Source organism: Poecilia mexicana, unplaced genomic scaffold, assembly GCF_051168715.1.
Source record: "Poecilia mexicana isolate PSO_F unplaced genomic scaffold, ASM5116871v1 scaffold_4, whole genome shotgun sequence".
Lineage (NCBI taxonomy): Eukaryota > Metazoa > Chordata > Actinopteri > Cyprinodontiformes > Poeciliidae > Poecilia > Poecilia mexicana.
In genome coordinates, this window is record NW_028263373.1 from 5367220 (window position 1) to 5385645 (window position 18426).

The window sequence follows — 18426 nt, forward strand, 5'->3', positions numbered from 1 at the left end:
AGTCAACTGAGGAAAATCTGACATCATGAATGCCCCCCTCATGCCAGTGGGAGAGGTTGGGTTTATTGCTGCGCTGCCGACCATTGTCCCGAACATTAAAGAGGCGGCCAGCCCAGCAGCTTCTCTACACATCTCTGCACAAAAGTTTTTGCTGCAAAAAAAAGAAAAAAAGGCGCAGGCTGTTACATAAGATTCAGCGCATCAGCCATAAAAACAATAACTAGCCAGTGAGTGTTGGATTGCAGGCGGCGCATTCCTGAGCTGGCCCTCAGAGAAAGTGAGAGGCACTCTGAAACAGATTTCCCAGAGAGGTTTGAAGAGGAGACGACTGGAGAGCAGAGGCCCCTTTTGTCACCGGGACCTTGTTGGAGCCTCAGGGGCCATATGGACGCCTGTCTCTGTGGGCCCTCACATCAGCCCATTCTTCACCCTCCTCCTCTCTCTGTGCGCTCCGTGACAGGGCCGTCCACGTGAATGAGTCATGGGCAGAGTGAAGCAGAGCCCGGCTCGCCGCAGAGCCGTTTCCCTCTCTGCCACCCCCGCTTCCCCAGAGGCTGAGCTTGTGTCGTTCATTGATTCTGTCAACCCTTGTGCTCTCCTTCTCCTTTTGAGCGATCGTGAACACAGTGTGAAAAGTTGCCAATAGACAGCTGCCCCTACATTATGCAGTATTTGACCTGAACCCCCCCCCCCCCCACGCCTTCTCTGCCGTTTCTTTTCTGACAGGACACCGGCTGTCATTCTGGGACTAAAGGTTTGCTGCTCAGCTATTTTTTTTAATCAACATGAAGAAGAAGAAAAACTGATGGAAACAGAAAACAGAAGAAAGACTCACTGCAATGTCCAACATCACAGAAGTAGATCAAATTTAATTTACCTTTGAGAAAAGTCATAGCTGCTGTGATAAACCACCTGCCTCTCTGGTCGTTTAGGGATGATGTACTTGATACAAATAGGCTCAAAATTATTCATACCTCTGGGAGTATGGACTTAAAGCCGACATATATTTTTATGATGGAAAATGACAAACATCCCCCAGAAGAGAGGCACCTCGAGAGAAACAATGTCTGTTTTTATGTATTGGTAAACATACAGAGTATTAGGGCCATACTAAGAAATTTTTAAAAATAAAAGAATACAATTACAAGAATAAACTCATATGAGAATGAAGTCATAATAAAGTGGTAATAATGCAAGAATAAAGGCATAATATTACCAGAATAAAGGAATAATATTATGACTTTATTAATATCTCAAATCACTTTACAAGCACCAAATCACACAAAAATATAAGCTCCAGTCACATAGACATTTAAATTGAGCTACATTCCAATTAAATCCTGGTAACAATGAAATGCAGACAAATAAAATTCATTAAGTGAGTTATATGCCGAGTTTAACAGGGAGTCTACCAAGAGAAGATCAAACTGGAAAGATTTCACCTCTCCTTTTAATTTTAGAAATCACACCGTAGCATTTTGGATAAGCTGGAGGGTTTTTACTGAATAATCTGTCTGAATAATCTGTGCTTCCTAGTAAGAAATAATTAGTGGAGACTGGACTAGAAGTAACAAATGCATGGAATAACTTTTCTGCCTCACTCTGGGACAAGATGTTTCCAACTTTCACAATGTTCTGGAGGTGAAGAAATGGCTTAGAAAGTTTATTTTTAAAAATGTAATTTATTGAAGAACAGAAAAACTACACTTTAATGTTTAATTAGAAAAAGCCTTAACATTGTAAAAGAATCTCCAATTAGAAAGTTCTTGAAGTTAGCTTCCCAATAAACAGAGGTTTTTCAAAGCTCATATGAAACAAAGGCAACACAATTTGTAATAAATGTGAGACGTAAAGCTAAAAAGAGGAAACAGTTTTAGATCTGAATAAAATATAGACGACAAAAAAAGAAAGTTATGGTTATTTAGAAAAACTATTTTGAAAACAATAAAAATACAAACCTTTACATTTAGGAGAAAAAGACAATCTCTATACAAACAATATCAAAAGTGGACAAAAATCAGGCAAACAAACAAGCTTCTGCTCTGTATATAAAAAATTGTGTAAATATTCATGAATGTGGGTGATGTTCGGTATTTTTCCTCTCCGACTCTGCAGCAATGGGCCACAGGCCCATGTCCTGTAAGAGTTCTTCCTCTAGTATCAGGTCATCGCTGTACTCTGTTAAGTCCAGACGCTGGATTTCCTTTGGGGGCGTTTCTGGTTTTTCAGGTTCCTGGAGACACAGAAAGATTTGAAATGCAGTCAATCAAGTTTGTTTGTATAGCACATTTCAACAACTACATACACAGCTCTACATTAAGATGTAACCAGGCGACTCTGAACCCATCTAAGCACTGAATAAATGATTAGAACAGATAAATGTGTGGATGTGCTACAACTTTCTCCAACTGAACAGAAGCAAAACTGAGGTTATTATCACTGGACCTAAAGAGGAGTGATCTAGAATCAATGCACGGCTTCAGTTATTACAGCTGGAAACCAGCGATCAGGCCCGAAATCTGGGTGTAGTGATGGACTCTGACCTGAACCTTCACAGACACATGAAGACAGTTACAAAGTCGGCCTTCTGTCTGTCACCTGAAGAATAAAATTTGTTTGATTGATTGAGTCACATCAATCAATCACATCAATTAATGTAGTTTGTCTGACTACAGTCAGACAAACTACAGTTTGATTAAAGCGTACCATGTGTGGCTGGGTGTGAATGCACCCTTAGATTTCAATTTACTGCAGAACTTTTATGCTAATTATCAAATAAAACTCAGGTCCTCAGGTCCCAGTAGAAAACCAAACTATTCTACTAGTATGTTTCCTTCCTTTCTCTCCAAATGTGCACATAATGATAAAAAAAACATCTCAAGAAGCAGTAAAGATGGAGGTTAACTCGCAGCTCTCCTTTGGTAGAGAAACAAACATTACCTGCCTTCATACTGCAGCTGCTATCCAGTCTGATATGGAAACACTTAGCCCTTAATAGATTTAGCCTATATAGTTAGCAAAGAGCTTGCCAGACACTGCCTGGCAATACGTGCACTATCAGTATCAAATAACATGAAGGATGAATTAAACATGAGGCCAGGAAAAAAGAAGAGACACTGATAAACACACAAAGAGGGCCAGGCTGCTGCCTCTTTTTTCAGAGTATACATAAACTGACAAGTGTTTTATTTGACTTAAACGCATTTAAATGTTGCTCAAAAATGTTGCTGGACAGCAGCTTGGAATCTTAAATAACTGTACAATATGCTTTTTAAAACAGCTAAAAATGTAAACTTGTTAGCAGCTTCACTTGAACAGATTTATTTCTGCATCTTCTTTACCTTCTTTGTTCAGATTTCTAACACGTCTTACCATTTTCTGTTTCATCTTCATTTCTTCCTCCTCCTTTTTCTTAGTCCAGTTTTCTTCTCTCTTTAAATAGTCCTTCAAACTCTCTGCTTCAAGATCGAAGTATCTCTTCATGCTTAAATCCTGCAAATAACCCAGAAAATCAGATTTACAAATTCATACCCCTTCAATTGTTTTATATTCTTTTAAATTGTGACCACTAGCATTTTAGTGGGATTTTATGTGACAGATCAACACAAATTACTGCAAAAGTTTGAAGTTAAAGGAAAAGGACAAAATAATCCTGCCACACCCATGTTTCATGCTACTGTTTTGTGTTACTTTTCTTCCGCAGGTTTTTTTTTAAATGTAGGTCAAAGCGTTTAAGTCAGGTCTCCAACCACAGGTTCTAATTTGACATTTCTGCTGTGTTCCCAACTATAACTTGTGTCAAACATGCCTGTTAGGAAGTCTAGAACTGTGCCATCCTCTTGTGGAAAATTGAACTGTACTGTCAACTGTTCAAAGCGTAGAATATTGTTTTATACCCTAAACCTACGTTAAACTTCTTCAGAACTTTATTCCTTGATCCTTTATGATGCTGTTTGGTCACTAAAGTTCTCTGACACACCTCAGATCTTCACAGAGCAGCTGTATTTATGAGATTTAACCACACACAGGTGGACTCTATTTCCTGATTAGAGGACTGCTCAAGCAATTGGTTGCACTTGAGTTTAATTATTGATATCAGAGTAGAAGGGGCTGAGTACATGAGAATTTTGTTCTTCACACAACATTTTCTTTCAACTTCAAAATCATGTGGTTTTGTGTTTGTAAAAGCAAACTGTAAAAAAAAAAAGGCAAATGGAAATGAATATTTTTGCGTGGTTATGGCTAGGGTTAGGTAAACAATAAACGGCTGAAATTAGAACATGTCATGGGCAAGGTTACTCAGACTTATTATTATAAATTGTTTGAACAAACAAACCAGTCTAGCTGTGCCGCCTCACCTCGTGCCCGAAAGGAAGATAGAGGGCCTTTGGTATTTCAAAAATACGAAGAACCCCAAGATCATCTGCAACAGCCAGGAAGTGCTGCTCGGCTGGAGGCAGAGAACAATTTAAATAAGCAGCCTGCTGACTTACTGAACACAGAGCTAAACTTTGAGAAAATAAACAAAACATGTACAGGTGTAATGTGACAACAGCTGTAGAGACAGTACTGAAAAATACCTTTAAATAGTAAATTTGCAAAAGCACATGTCAACACTGGTAGGAGCCTAGGAGTGACATTCCCAGTTGTTGTTAATGGTAGCTGGGAAACACAAATTAGCTTTCATTTGATAATTTCTGTCAATCATGCCATCAATCATGCCATGGTATGTGCTGCTCAGAGCCTTCCCCTTTCTCTTTGCTACACTACAGCTTCTCCCTGTCAGCAGAGCATGTTATGAAAGCTCAAGCGTGCACACGAGCCTGATTGACAGCTCTAAGGCCCTCCTCCTGGTTCTGATTGGTTGTTTTTGAATGGGAGCGGTGCATTTCTTCAGACAGCAACAGCAGCACAGGGAGGAGGTGGACGAGCTTAATTGTTTCTGAGATTATCTGTCTCATATTATCCTGTCATGTGTCAGTTTTAACAAATTCGTAAAAAAAAAAAAAAACAAACTTTTTTTTTTAAATAAAAGTCACATATACAAGTTTTAATATAACCGGTAACGCATGTGTTTTCTCACCCGTGAAACTGCAGGCTTTCATGCAGGTAATCTTGCTTTTGCTGATGTGAGCGTGGAGTTGTAGTGGTTCACTGCTGTTTTTTAGCATGTCCCATATCTCCACACTGCCATCTGTTTTTCCAATGAAGAAAACAGCCGGCCGGGACAGCGACCAGCATCCCACCGTGCACTCCTGCTCAAAGTATTGCGACGCAACCAGCGGGCCGTCCTGCATGCAGCAGTTTCAGGGAAAACAGCGAATGCAACTTTATACATTTTAACAGCAAATCTGAAGTTATTTTTTGGTAACTTGGTAAGTTATCTATATGCTCCAAAAGCCCTAGTTGTTTAGAGTAAAATGGGGAAACAAATTATTGTAGATGTGCAACATACAGTAAGTTAAATGAAGTTAAGGAGCAAATATTTTACTTGTTACACAAAACATTTTACAGAATGTTACTTTTCAAGGTGCTGCCACTGAGACATTAACTTTCCCCCCAGAGTCAATCTGTAAAGCCAATGTGATCTGAAACGGTTTGTTCTCATCGGAAAAGCCCTTCATAAATATCAAAGCCAAATATTGTTTTATAGCTTTAACCTTCTGTCTGCTTTGTTCCTTAACCTTTGCCGTGTTGATGTTGTTTACTATTATTCTGGAGGTATTTTGAGAATTAATTACACAAGTCGATTCTAGCTGATAACTGGGTGACTTCTGAAGACAGTCAGATTCACTGGGTTTTATTTAGGGGTATCAGAGCAGAAATGGCATATGCTCACCACATTCTTCAGATTATAATCTCAATAAAACACACAGAGAGCTGTTCTTCTAACACAAATTTGTAAAATTTCAAGAGGTGTGAATCCTTCTGCAAGGACCTGTATATTAAATAAAAATTTCCTCCATTATTAAATAATATAACCAGTATAACCTTGTACGGTGTTTGTATGTACTCTGGGCACAAAATTTATGCCCAGTGGACTTGTTTTTAGTGTAGTTACCATGACTCCCTCTTTCCAAATGGCAAAGTTCCAGCCTCCTGTTGTCAAAAGAATGTCTTTGAAGAATGGAGATCGCTGCACTGTGTTCACCAGCCAGTGATGGGTGTTGAAACACGCGAAGGGTTTGGAACCTGCGAGCGCAGCAGCACATTGTGAGAAAAGGCATGTTTTACTTGGCACAATACTGATTGTGATTTCCAGTCTCAGTCACAATAAATGATGAAGACAAGTCAAACTTCTGCAATCCTATACATTTCCTGAGGGTAATTAAATTTAGCATGGCTGCCTAAGGACAAGGGTGATTTAAAAGGGATATGGGTGTCAGATTTATTGTTATGAAACTGAAAAACAAAAGTTTAACAGTTCAGTTTATTGTGATGAATGTCTTGGTTTGATAAGAAAGTGCTTACAGATGGTAAAGCATATATTGTTTAGGCCCCTTTTTAAACAACCTAGAAATATGGCAGCACTCACTGTGCGGGCGCCCAGAGTCGTCGCTTTCCATTTTCCAGTCAGAGTAAATGATCTCTCCGTTCTGGCAGTGAAAACACGACACGTTATATGAGATTCATCACAGAATATACCAAACCCACACATACCTGACGGTTTCTTAACCATTCAAAGCCAATGTTCTGTCATCATCTTAGCTTTAAAAAAAACTTCAGCAATTTTACAAAACATTGTAATGTAAACTGAAGGGAGTTTGGGAAGAAAAAAGACTTAGTAGAAAATAAATCTGAAAAAATGCTGCTGTGGATTTGGTTTTTGAAGTTTCGACAATTTGAAGTTTTACCTCTGTCCCAACAAAAAACTTGGTGTTGATGCTGTCCATCTCCCTCAGCTTTTCAGATGCAGGTAGCATGAGTTGGCTGTAGTCCGGAAAGACCTCCGTCCCTTTAATGTCTTTATCTGTTTCTGAGAGGGAAAACAAGGTTAAAGTGTGAATCATAATTCTACCAACTAAGAGAGATGGCTTAGAAAAAACACAGAAAGAAGAGGAATAGTTTGAGACAGCGGTTTATGCTTAATGTAAGGAAATGAAGATCGGATTGATGCCGTCTGCACAGTACTCTCACCATTAACGATATGATGGGAAGACGAAAGGAGGGAAGAAAAGGAGAGGTGTGTCTGGTGAATGGGGTAGGAAAAGGATGAGAGGAATGAGAAAAAAAACTGGGAAAGACGGTTCTATAAAGAAAAGGGACTAGCTAGGGGAGGATACAACCAAATGTTTTTATTAAGGAAAAAAGTTATCCAAAGCAGCCTTCCCTCCATTCACTTTAATCATCATGAGAGTAAAACTAACTAACTCTGAGCAACTTTTTTAAACCACTATCTGGCCAAAGCAGTGAGATTTTTGATGACCTTACTGGTCAGAAACATCAGAGTCGCTCAAGCCAGAAAATCAGCTTGTTTTGCCCAGCAGCTGATTTCTCAGCACATTTCTGTTCCACATTTTCTGAATTCATTTGTCCATTTAAAAACGTGTGAAGAAAACAGTAAGACTATGTTGCACCGCGGCAGAAATCGATCCAGTGCTTCCCAAGGACATGGCTGTCAACCTGTTACACGGTGACCGTGAAGCCTGCTGACCATAACGTGGTGTGGAAAATCATGCAAAGTAAATCTGTTGTGCTAGAAATGACTGTTAAATGGCTCCACTTTCAGAAACAGCAGTGGTAGCAAAATGATGAACACTGGAGTCAATACAAAGACTTACCTTGTCAGTAAGATAGGAAAACTCCTTAAGCTGAACCAAAATATTCATCATATTCATTAAAATCTTAATTGGTGAGTGATTGGGTTAAGTGAAAAAAAGATGACCTTGCAGCAAATTAATTCCCCAACCAGCCAGCTACCAAAGTGGTGTTTATGGAGCCGGACCTCCAGACAGACAAAGACACGTCTCTTCTTGACCAGCATGGACACATTCAACCTTCCTCAAGCTTTCTGAGCAAGATATTACAAAGAGCTGACAGTGAGCAAGGCCAGTGATTTGCTACCAGAAATTTATTTTGGAAGAAAGACTCTTAAGAGAGTGGTGGGAAACTCAAGGAAGACAGCCTCATTGTGCTCGTCAATGAAATCAACTTTTCAAACCAAAACTAAACACAATCTTTGTTAATATTATGTATTTTCCAGGCACATAATGTCGTTTTATAGCACAATCAAGTAACTATGTTTGGCTGTTATAAAATTCTATATATATCAAATATGACCTAAAAGAAGTTTCACTTCATAATTTAAAGCTCTGTCTTTTTAAAAACTCCTGCTTTTTCTGAAGCTCCGCCTTCAGGAAGTCATCACAACATGGCTCCTCTATTAATCCATAGGAGATTAAAAGATTTCTCAAAAATGCATGAAAGAATCAAAGCAACACCCCAGTTATGTTTTTGATTAGGAAAAAACATTATAACATATCATAACGGTCAAAAAAGTAAATTTTACACAATACTGCCCCTTCAAATTGTTAAATTTGTAACATTTCTAAAATTCTATTGCAAAAGTATTAAAATTAATACAAAAATGAAATATCCCTCCTTTTGCCCTACCTGTAGGAGCGATGACATTTTCAAAGCTGAACTTCATAGGAACATATTCTCCTTTGGTATCAATCTTTGACAGTGAAACCTGACAAATGACACAAGATAAAAGATCCTTGATTCTGCATCGTTCTATTACCTTTCATATTTCAAATCCTTATGGGATAGAATGCATATAAAATTAGCTTAGGTTCTAGACATATCACAAATTCCCAAAGCTAAATTACTCTGAACAATGGTTTCCATGTCCTGTCAAGGTGTTTGAAAGTTTCAGGGACGCTGCAGGTCGTCATCGGGGTCTTATGGTCGACAGCCGGCGTGCTCTCTGTAGGCGTGTTCGTAAACACAGCTGGAAGTCTCACGTCCCAAAAACGAAGAGTGCTATGGAGCAAAATGAGGCAAAAAGGTCAAACCTGGAAACGGACAAAAACTCAAAATCAGAAGTTCAAATTCAGACACACACACTGAGTTGGTGCCTTGAGTTCCTTTAAATCTGTCTTTCAAACATTTCGTGTTTTTCAAAATATAGCCTACCAGTCAGGGGAGCAGGTGATGATCTGAACCGAGACTTTCTGCTTGTTCTCCACTGGTAAGCCCAAAATAGTAACCTTATCAGAGAAAAAGTTACAAAATAAGTGCATAAAAGGGAAGCTTTGTACAAATTAAGAACAATGCAAATCGTAATTATCACAATTTCATTTGAAAAACCAGGCATCCTTTTCCTCCTGTTATGCTTTCTGTTTGTCTAAAATGCTAATTCCTCAAAAAGGAAACAGACGTGATTGACAATGTGAAAAAGTTCAAGTCTATAGCAATGTAGGATGTTAATCTTTCCCCTGAGGGAACTTTGATGCTTACAATTTTTTCACCCATCTTGATGAATACAAGACGTGAAAATGATTTATGACGCTCCTCTATAGATGTGAGGAGTAGGAGCCGACAGGAGAAAAGAAACTGCAAGGCCCATGCCAAAGCTTCAATAAATGTTCTTTTTTGTCATCTTGGTAGTAAGCAGTATATCCCACAGTTGACTTTGAGGATCAGTCTATATCTTCTCCATAAATCTCTACATGTACTTACATAAACAATGACTCTTTAGAGTTTACATTTGGTCTACTATTTACATGAAGTATAATGCTATATTCACACAAAAAGAACACCCCTTTCTTCAAGTGGACATTTTCTAATATTAACCTTACTCTATTTAGATTAAACGTATCTCTCTTTCAAAGTTGCCTCTAATTCTTCGACGTTTAACTTTTCTGTACCTCGAATGTTGGCGGCAGCCACTGCACATCAGTAACTGGGGCTTTGTGGCTGCTCTCTAAGGCTGACACCGCACAGAATCGCACAATAGGAATATTCTCTTTGCTGTCGTTAAGGTCCTGGAGAGACAGCAAACACAAAAAGGCACTGCACAGTAAAATCTGACAAATCAATCAAATCAGGCAGATTGTATTCAGCACAAAAGCCATTCAAAATGCTTCAGCGGGATATCAAAAAAGTCCAGGGTTCACATTTAATCCAAATACTTGAAGAATGTGTTTTTTTTTTGTTTTTTTTGTTTTTTGCCATGATACCAATATGTATGCAAGGGAAAACAAACATTCAGCATGCAGCCTTCATAATAAAGAAACAAGTTAAACCAAAGTGATTTATCTGGTAGGCCGATAACAGATAAATGTCCATGTTCCATAGATCCAAACATCCAAATTAAGTCCTTTTAACCAGCACAACTGCTATTGTTTACTCTGCAAACAGCAGAGAGAAAAGTGATCTGATTTACCAGAACGTTATCTTGCATAAGGGGACAAACCACGGTTGTAGATGGGGAGTTGTGTAACAGCTGGCACTGTGCTGTGTTGACTCAAGAGAATTAAGAGCAAACAAAGATAGAGAAAGGGAGAAGGATGACAGGGGAGAAGTAAAGGAGAATAAAGCAGAGAGGAGAGGGATGGAGACAGCTGTTCCACTGTAGAGACCATAAAAACACACAAAGTAAATGTGGGGACCTAGTATATGTGCCTGTTTAAATACAGCAGCATCAGTGCAGTTGGCCAAAACTGACTGAGTCGGACACAATTCCCACTGCGGTGAAAAGTCTGCTCCAAGCCATACAATTGAAAAGCACTGCTATCAATTACTAAGAAAATGTATGTAAATGGATTAAACTTTGGAAAAGAGTACCGGTAAATAAAAAAAATTTAAAATTTTATCTCAATATTCTGGCATTTGGCAAAGTCCAAATATATTTGTACTTACAAACTTGTCTGAACTTGTTGAATCTTTTCTACTGCTGGATTGTGTTGCCTGTATGTAGGTGACATGAGCAGAGAGGTCCCACAACAAAATCTGAAACATGAGTTAACGAACAAAATCAGTCAGTAGAACAAAATCACCTGAGAACATAACGCTTAAATGAGAGTAGTATTTTATAGTGGGCTGAAGAGCAGACCTGTGTGAAGAAAGAAATCATTTTGAACTTTTCAGAGTATAAGAGACAGGAAAGGTGGTACAGGAAAAAAAAAATCACCTGGCCATTTATACAGCCGCCAACAATAATATTTGGATTGGAGGGGGAGAACTGGAATGCAAGAATGTCGTCTGGGCATTCAAGGAGAAACTGCAAAAAAAAAAAATAAGAGAAAATCAAAAAGAAAACATACTACATACAAAACATAAACACTGCATTTCACAGAAACCTGTGTGAAGTACATTGCAAAAGTATTCATATACTTTGAATTTCTCTACATTCTGTCACGTTACAGTTTAAAAGGTCAATGTACTTCACTATATGCCCATGGTAACGATGTAGGATCTGCAGAGATCCAAAGCTCAGATGAGAGAATGTGTTAACAGGAATCCACAAGTTTGGTCTTTATGGAAGAGGAGCCTGAAAACAGCCAGACAACAGAAGTCCTGTACGCAATTTGCCACATTCCAAGTAGGGAACATAGCAAACCTTCTGGTTGTCTGGTCGAATGAGATAAAAATGATATTTTTTGGAATATTTTTCTTCATCAGGGACGGGGAATGTGGTCTGAGTCTACGGAAGGATTGATGAAGCTAAACACAGGGCAATCCTGAAAGAAAACCTGCAGGGAGGCTGCAAAAGTCTTAAGACTTACCGCCAGAGCTACAACTGAACAGCTTAAATAATAGCAAATTCATGTATTAGAATGACCTAGTCAAAGTCCAGACCAGAATCTAATTGGGAACCTGTGGAAAGGTTGGAAAATAAATCATTCAGTGTTTTTGAGCTTGAGCAGTTTTCTAGAGAAGAATATGCAACGGTTCTAAGCTCCTGATGTGAAAAGCTGCAGGAATGATAAAGGAGTATGAATACTTTTGCAAGGCAGATTCAGATATCATATGAGTTTTTATTCACTGCAGTCTTCCGTCTTGTCTGTTAATGCAAGGTTCGTCTTACAATACAACAATCCATTAGCATCAACTGCATTTCATCAGATATGCGTATAAAGTTCCACACACCCCACTTTAGCCAATGAAGCAATGGACCACTCAAGCTCCGGAGATTTACATCACGTAGAAGAGGTATTACATTACTTTAGCTGCTCAGGTTTATTGACTGGGAGCCTATGGTCAAATCAATAGGCGCTCTCAAATTTTCCTGCAGCAAACAATAGTCCTGAATGACAAAGTGCAATTCATTCCAGCTGTTTCTCCTAAAAGCTTTTCTCCAAGAGATGTGCAAGAGATTTCTTTACTTGTGTGTTGGAGGGTTTTCTTGTTTGCTTGTCACACCTGGGGATTAGAGGGGTCAGAGAAGCTGTAGAAGACAATGAGCGGAGGACTGGAGGCCGTCTCTGCAGGCTCCCTGTGTCTTTTTGTCAGGGCCACAGCAACTACACCTGCAGCACACACACACACACACACACACACACACACACACACACACAAACACGCAAAACAATTATGTTTTCAACTATCAACATAATTAAAGCTCATCTCTGCATTACTTTTCTGTTCTTGATGGGAAAACAAAAGCTTAACTGCTTTAAAATGTTGCACTTTACCGTGTATTGTAGGGTGCCAGTTGAGGCAACTAATTGTTTTGTTTTTAGCGAACTTCTGATCTGTGAAGACCTGATGGAGCACCAGAGTATCAGACACCTGCCCTGACCAGTCACAGATTTCAATCCCGGTCGCCAGGGACCTCCAGTCATCCAGAAACACGTTTATGATCTCTTCCTGCTGCAGGGCAAACAACATCCTAAAACCAAAAAGCAATACAGCTGACTGTGATAACAGGCAATCTTATGCGAAGTCACTGTAATGGGTGGGAGTTTTATATTTTCTCAAATCTAGTTGGTTGAGTCTGATTTGATGGGAAAACAACCAATCAAAACCATTTATTTTTACCTGGGAATCTGTCTCCCACAAAAATCTCTCAGGTTCTGTTCTTTAAGAATCATTTCTTTTTCCTTGGTGCTGAACTCTCTTGGTTCATACTGAGTGAACGTGTCCTTTGGAACCATCCTGCAAGGAAAACAATGTTAATAAGAAATATGTACGTCGTTGTTCCAGGTAGACTTCTTTCAATCTGTTTCCGACTGAAAGGCCAGAACCTTTCAGTCTTTTTGTGCTGATTAAATGTTTTAAGCACAAAGGTTCATCATTATACCTCATTGTCTGGCAACCGTTGGTCTGCAGCATGGGAACAGCCTGCACTCCGCAATCACTCATCAGTTTCTTGATCTTGAATTTACTGTCTTCATAAGAAGTACACTCCAAGTGGCTGTCCTTTGACTCTGCACAGTCGCGGTCTGAAAAACAGACCTCTGACTGACCTTCCCGGTCCAGTCTTAATCTGAGCCTCAGCTGACGAGGACAAGAAGACAAAATCAATACAACAGCAGCAGCAAATGTATTTTCATTTAACTTTACTCTGCATTACTATTGTGGTATGCCTTTTCTCTCGTCTCCTTGACAGGTTCTTCTATTTCCTTCTCGCTACCAAGAGGAATCCAAAGTTTTGGTCTTTTTTCGGACTCAAGCAGCTCTTCAGCCTCTGGGGTCTGGATGACAGAGACAGAAGGAGATTGGGTTATGGAGTTGAAAATAAATGTTTTATAAAATTCATTAACTCTTTCTGTAGTAGTAGATTTTGAGTGACAAAGTTTTGGAAATTAAAGTTGAAGCTCTTAAGAGTTTATGCTAAATTACCCAATACACCAAAAATATATCACATATGGAACATCTTTGTTATATAATGGCAGAAATTGATGTTTTTGATCATATTTTGTGAAACTAATAACATAATAAAACTGAAGTCTCACTTTCAGGATTCGTTCCTTGCTTTCTGGTGTCAGAACCAAGTAGAAACACTGGCCGTAAGTGAGGTTTGAATCAAAAACCAACAGCATCTCTTCCTCTGGGTAATCCTGTGGGAAAACAATGACACCAAGTTCTCACTAAGACATCTATGAAATGTAGGAGTTATATCCTAAACATGAAAAAGAAAATCACGCCTGATGAGACTGCGTCAGCCGCTAACGAGGCGCTAACGTCTAATAAGAGTAAAGTGGTAAAAGGGATTCTGGCAAAATATGAGTGAGCTTCAACCAGCTCCTTTTGCTCACACAGTCCTTGTTTTATGACCCATGTGTTGTTGTAGCAGCTCAGTTTGTTTGTTTATTTGTCTGGATGAATCTTACAAGCACAGCGTGTTTCACTGGGCTGAAATCAGAAATGGCAGCTCTCGTCTTCATGTCGTCTATGATGTCGTCTCTCTTGAGCAGTTTGAAGGGGTGCTTCTCTGTGACGTCTTCATCAATACGGCAGTTGAAGAGCTCCTGGGTGGCAGACGTCAGGACCAGGGGGAAGATGTCGTCAGGGTGATCTTGAGGAGAAAATTCAGAATCATTTTTTTTAAATCTTATTCTCTTGAAAGTTTGTTGTTCACAAACCTGTAATACAATTGAAAACAATCCAAGTGAGAGGAATGAAACTAAATTGATGTAGAAAAGGAACATGAAGATTTTCTTTCATCTTAAAGCATATAAACTGAGCATATCTAAAATTCAGATACATTTTCACAAAGATAAATATTTCAAAAATTTAATTTCTGTGCCTTCTTTTTTGTATTATGAACTTGATATTGAAAATCCACACTCATATGATCTCTTGGTTCAGATTACATGAAATGAGTTAAACTGGGATTACAATGTAGAGGGCTGGAGTTTCCTTTTTTTCTTTTTCTTGAGCATTCACCAAAAGTTGTGTTCTGTGGAAACAATGTGCAGAATGGTGTGAGCCTGGCCTACACACTTTTCCAAAATGAGCCATTGTCTGGAGAAAGTGAGAACGATTTCCTGATCTGCTAATTCCAAAAAGTGCAAAACAAAACCCAAAAGAACGAGCTCTGTTTCTTTGTTTTCTTCACGTGCTGAGGAAGTCTTTTCTCCACAGAAATCCGAATCACCTACATACAAGTCAGTCCTAAAAAACACAAGGGCTCTGTTTTCATCTATTAAGTGATGATGATGATGGCCAACTTTGAAATTTCATACAAAGAAGATTCAGCTCCAAAAACCTGGACACCTGCAATGAAGAACAAACTTTGGCAGAGTGACAAAGTGAAAGATTGCTCACCTACTGACTTTTTCAGAGCATGTCAGTTCATCTGTTACCAAGTCAGAGCAACATGACAGATAAGTCAGAAATTATAAATAAGACGTGACTGAAAATGGCAATAAAATATGGAGATTAAAAGCAAATAAAGCTTTTGTTCTCATGGTGTAAAATACACAAAGGAACATTTTTCCCTCATGCTTCATATCAGAAACACATTTCATGCACCTGCCCCTCCTCGAACATCACAGGCTAGCAACAACCATTGTTTAGCTGACTTATTGCTGCTAAACACTGTCACCTGTAATAATACTGTTACTTTATATTAACATACTGCTGAATGACTACTGGAAGACTTTTTTAGCTGTTGTGATTGTTTTATTTTACACTTTAGACATCTTTGTATACTCCTCCATATCTCAGCTGTGTGTCAGTCCAGGGAACACAAAAGTAAACAGGACTCTGCATAATAACAGTTTTCCTCCTCCTTGCGGTCTCTCTCTTCAAAGTCTTTCCACAAGGTTGCTGAGAGGACGGGGGGAATGCTTAAGTAAAGCTGGAGCAACCACTTCCCAGCTGGGCGTGTCACTTAGGCTTCACACCACTTAGGCTTCGTGCCAAATCATTGTAGTGGAAACTCACACCCCTCATTTCACAAAGATATGTGACAGCCATGGCATTTGTGTTCACAGAGAATATTTGTTTAGGAGAAGAAAAAAAAAACAGAGTATGATGTACAATGTTTCTTCCCCCCAGAGTACAATTAAATTGCATTTGTTGTCTGCTGCTGAAAATTATTCTAAATTAGGCCTCTCTTTTCTTGCTTAATTCACTGAAGGCTTGCCAGCACACAATGTTCTCTCTCTTTATATCACTCTCTATGTTTCTCTGGAATCATAACCTGAGTTTAAGCATTTCTATTGGTTTTAAGTGACCTAGAGTGTGTTGGAAATGGTTTATTATTAATGACATTTTCTTAAACTTTGTCAGATTAGAATCGTTAACTGTATTATTGGGATTTCATGGGACACAACTTGAAAATCATAGCTCATAATTGTGAAGTGGTAGAATTAGTTTTCAACAAATTTTAAACTGTGGCTTCTTTCTACATTTATTGCCCTATTGTTAATTCTTTTGTAGCTTTATTTTCTTCCAGGATTTTTCCATCCATCCTCCCAATCGACTCTGACCTTCTTCTCTGTTGCTGCTGAGAAAAAGGATGATGGTAGCAGAAGATAAAGTTCAAGGACTTTGGTTGCTTTTACAAGGCACATTGCTTGGAGTAAACAAAAGAAGGCCTGTATTATAGTTGATCAGAGGATCTTTTTTTAATTCACAACTAAAAGTTAGAGCATGTAAGATTAACCACTGACTTTTGGGTTAAGACTCGGGTTTAGGTGAAGTGGAAAGGTACAGTTAAGGCTTGGCTAAGTCCCTGAGGAATGTGTGAAAGGCTTGAAAAGCAAATCAGTGTAGATCTGTTCCTGAGAAAGAGAAATGGAATTTGGTAAAAACTGATTTTAAGGAAAAACAGAAATGGACAAAATGAAATATAGCATAATAATAAAAACAGTTGATAATTTATTTAGGTAAATAAAAAGCTTGATTTCAAGGATGAATGCGAGACTAAAATAAGAGGGACCCAAAGCTGAGTATGTCAAGAGGCTACGCAATAGTACGCACATCACATTGTAGATTGTGTGAGGCCTCAAGGCACATCAAATTATCTTAAATGAACTGGAAAAATGGGGAAAAAAAAGAAAAAAATCCTCTCAAGAGTGTTCTGCCTGAATTCCAAAGAAAAGCCACACCATCAGATGTGTCAAGAGACCGATTCTTTAATAAAAATAAAAGATAACAAATGTTTTGTGAGTTTAATATGAAGTGTGTTTTTCAAACTTCAATACAGATGTAATGAAATTGCATCTGGCTTTTTAGTTTGTTTCTTTTGCTGCAAAAATAACAAGCATACCAAATTTCTCTTACATGAACTTGCACGTGTAGAAGACCGACTGGTCCTGCCTGAAATGGAAATAATTCCGTCCATTAGAGATTTTAAAAGAGCAAACATACATATAGTTATATTTAAAAAAAATACATAATGCCTTCTGATTTAGTGCCTTGTAACAACATGAATAAGTAGGTATTCAATATCATCATTATCTAATTAAACCCTCACCTTTCCCTTTGCCTTTCCCTCTTCCTTTACTTGGTGATCTTTTTGCCTTGGGACCCATTCTTCTTCTTTGGATCAACACGTTCACTGAGGATAAAGTGGCATATATCCAACAGAGGCAGAGACTCAATCAATCATTTTAAAATTCACTGTTTGTAACTGGAACTAGACTTCAGTCAGCGGGATTATGAACAAAATCAGTGCATATGCTGACATCTTGTGGAGAAATCATGAATTACAATGAATTTCTCAGGGTCAATTAAATCAATGTATGAATAAAGTACATCAAGGTTCCTTTAAGGTTATTGGTAAGAAAATTGTAGTGTACTAAAATAAATACTTTCAAACAGGCAATAAATGAATACATGTTCTTTCTGTAATAAGAAATAATAGTTAAACAAGGAGTCAGAGGCCTGAAAATGCAAGTCAGTAGCCTATAGTTTTACAACCAGAATAAAGATTTTATGAATCGATTGATAAAATCTTATTTTTTCTTTCAGGATTCTCTGTTTTGTATACAATTCTGCTTAGGCCTCACCACCGTGTTTAAAATGAACACCAATGAATTACTGTGTGGTTACTTTTAATAAATACGGAATTAAAGCTGCTTTTTCCTAACAAACATTTGCAACCAAAGAAAAGCACATAGTTTGAGACAAAGTATTAAACTGTTTTGCTCATCAGGGCACTACAGTAGCAATTTACCTCAGGTTTTGGAGACATACCGTTTGGATTGTTTTGCCCCCCAAAACTGCCGTGACCTACCTTGAATACATTATCTTTAGCTGCTGATGCTACGGTGATAAAAATACATAGATTAAGACCAGATTATATACAAATAAATAACTCTTACCGGAAGTTTAAGCCATATATTGAACTCCTTTATCGCTAAAACTAACTGCTCGTCAGTTGTGGACTGTTTGGTTGCCAGGGGTTACAAAAGAGGGCGGGGAAAATCATTGACAGAGTGCTGTACAAGCCAATCAAGTCTCAGCTTTACAGTGACGTCAAAACAATGTTATAAATTTACCTGGGCAAGCTTGAATTTATAG

At 38.4% G+C, this 18426-nt stretch overlaps 1 protein-coding gene across 1 annotated transcript; it reads right to left on the reverse strand.

Moving 5' to 3' along the window:
* Positions 1 to 1662: 1662 nt before the first annotated feature.
* dnai3 (dynein axonemal intermediate chain 3) lies at positions 1663 to 17435 on the reverse strand. Its single transcript, XM_088004845.1, has 22 exons — positions 17378 to 17435; positions 17185 to 17220; positions 14283 to 14467; positions 13905 to 14009; positions 13536 to 13643; positions 13250 to 13446; positions 12988 to 13104; positions 12642 to 12838; positions 12370 to 12476; positions 11138 to 11227; positions 10867 to 10956; positions 9873 to 9989; positions 9139 to 9212; positions 8832 to 8985; positions 8614 to 8692; positions 6855 to 6976; positions 6536 to 6596; positions 6062 to 6192; positions 5084 to 5291; positions 4359 to 4450; positions 3373 to 3492; positions 1663 to 2233 (listed from the first exon to the last, which is right to left on the reverse strand). The coding sequence occupies exons 1-22, from the start codon at positions 17433 to 17435 to the stop codon at positions 2069 to 2071; spliced, it is 2613 nt and encodes an 870-aa protein (XP_087860971.1). The 3' UTR covers positions 1663 to 2068.
* Positions 17436 to 18426: the final 991 nt, after the last annotated feature.

Excerpts from the sequence above, each read along its gene's own strand:
- dnai3 (XM_088004845.1), bottom strand. The coding sequence starts at position 17,435 with ATGGGTCCCAAGGCAAAAAGATCACCAAGTAAAGGAAGAGGGAAAGGC. Across the intron at positions 13,105-13,249 it reads AACGGTTGCCAGACAATGAG|GATGGTTCCAAAGGACACGT; the intron begins GTATAATGATGA and ends TTTTCCTTGCAG. Across the intron at positions 6,977-8,613 it reads AAATGTCATCGCTCCTACAG|AAACAGATAAAGACATTAAA; the intron begins GTAGGGCAAAAG and ends TTTCCCTCTCAG.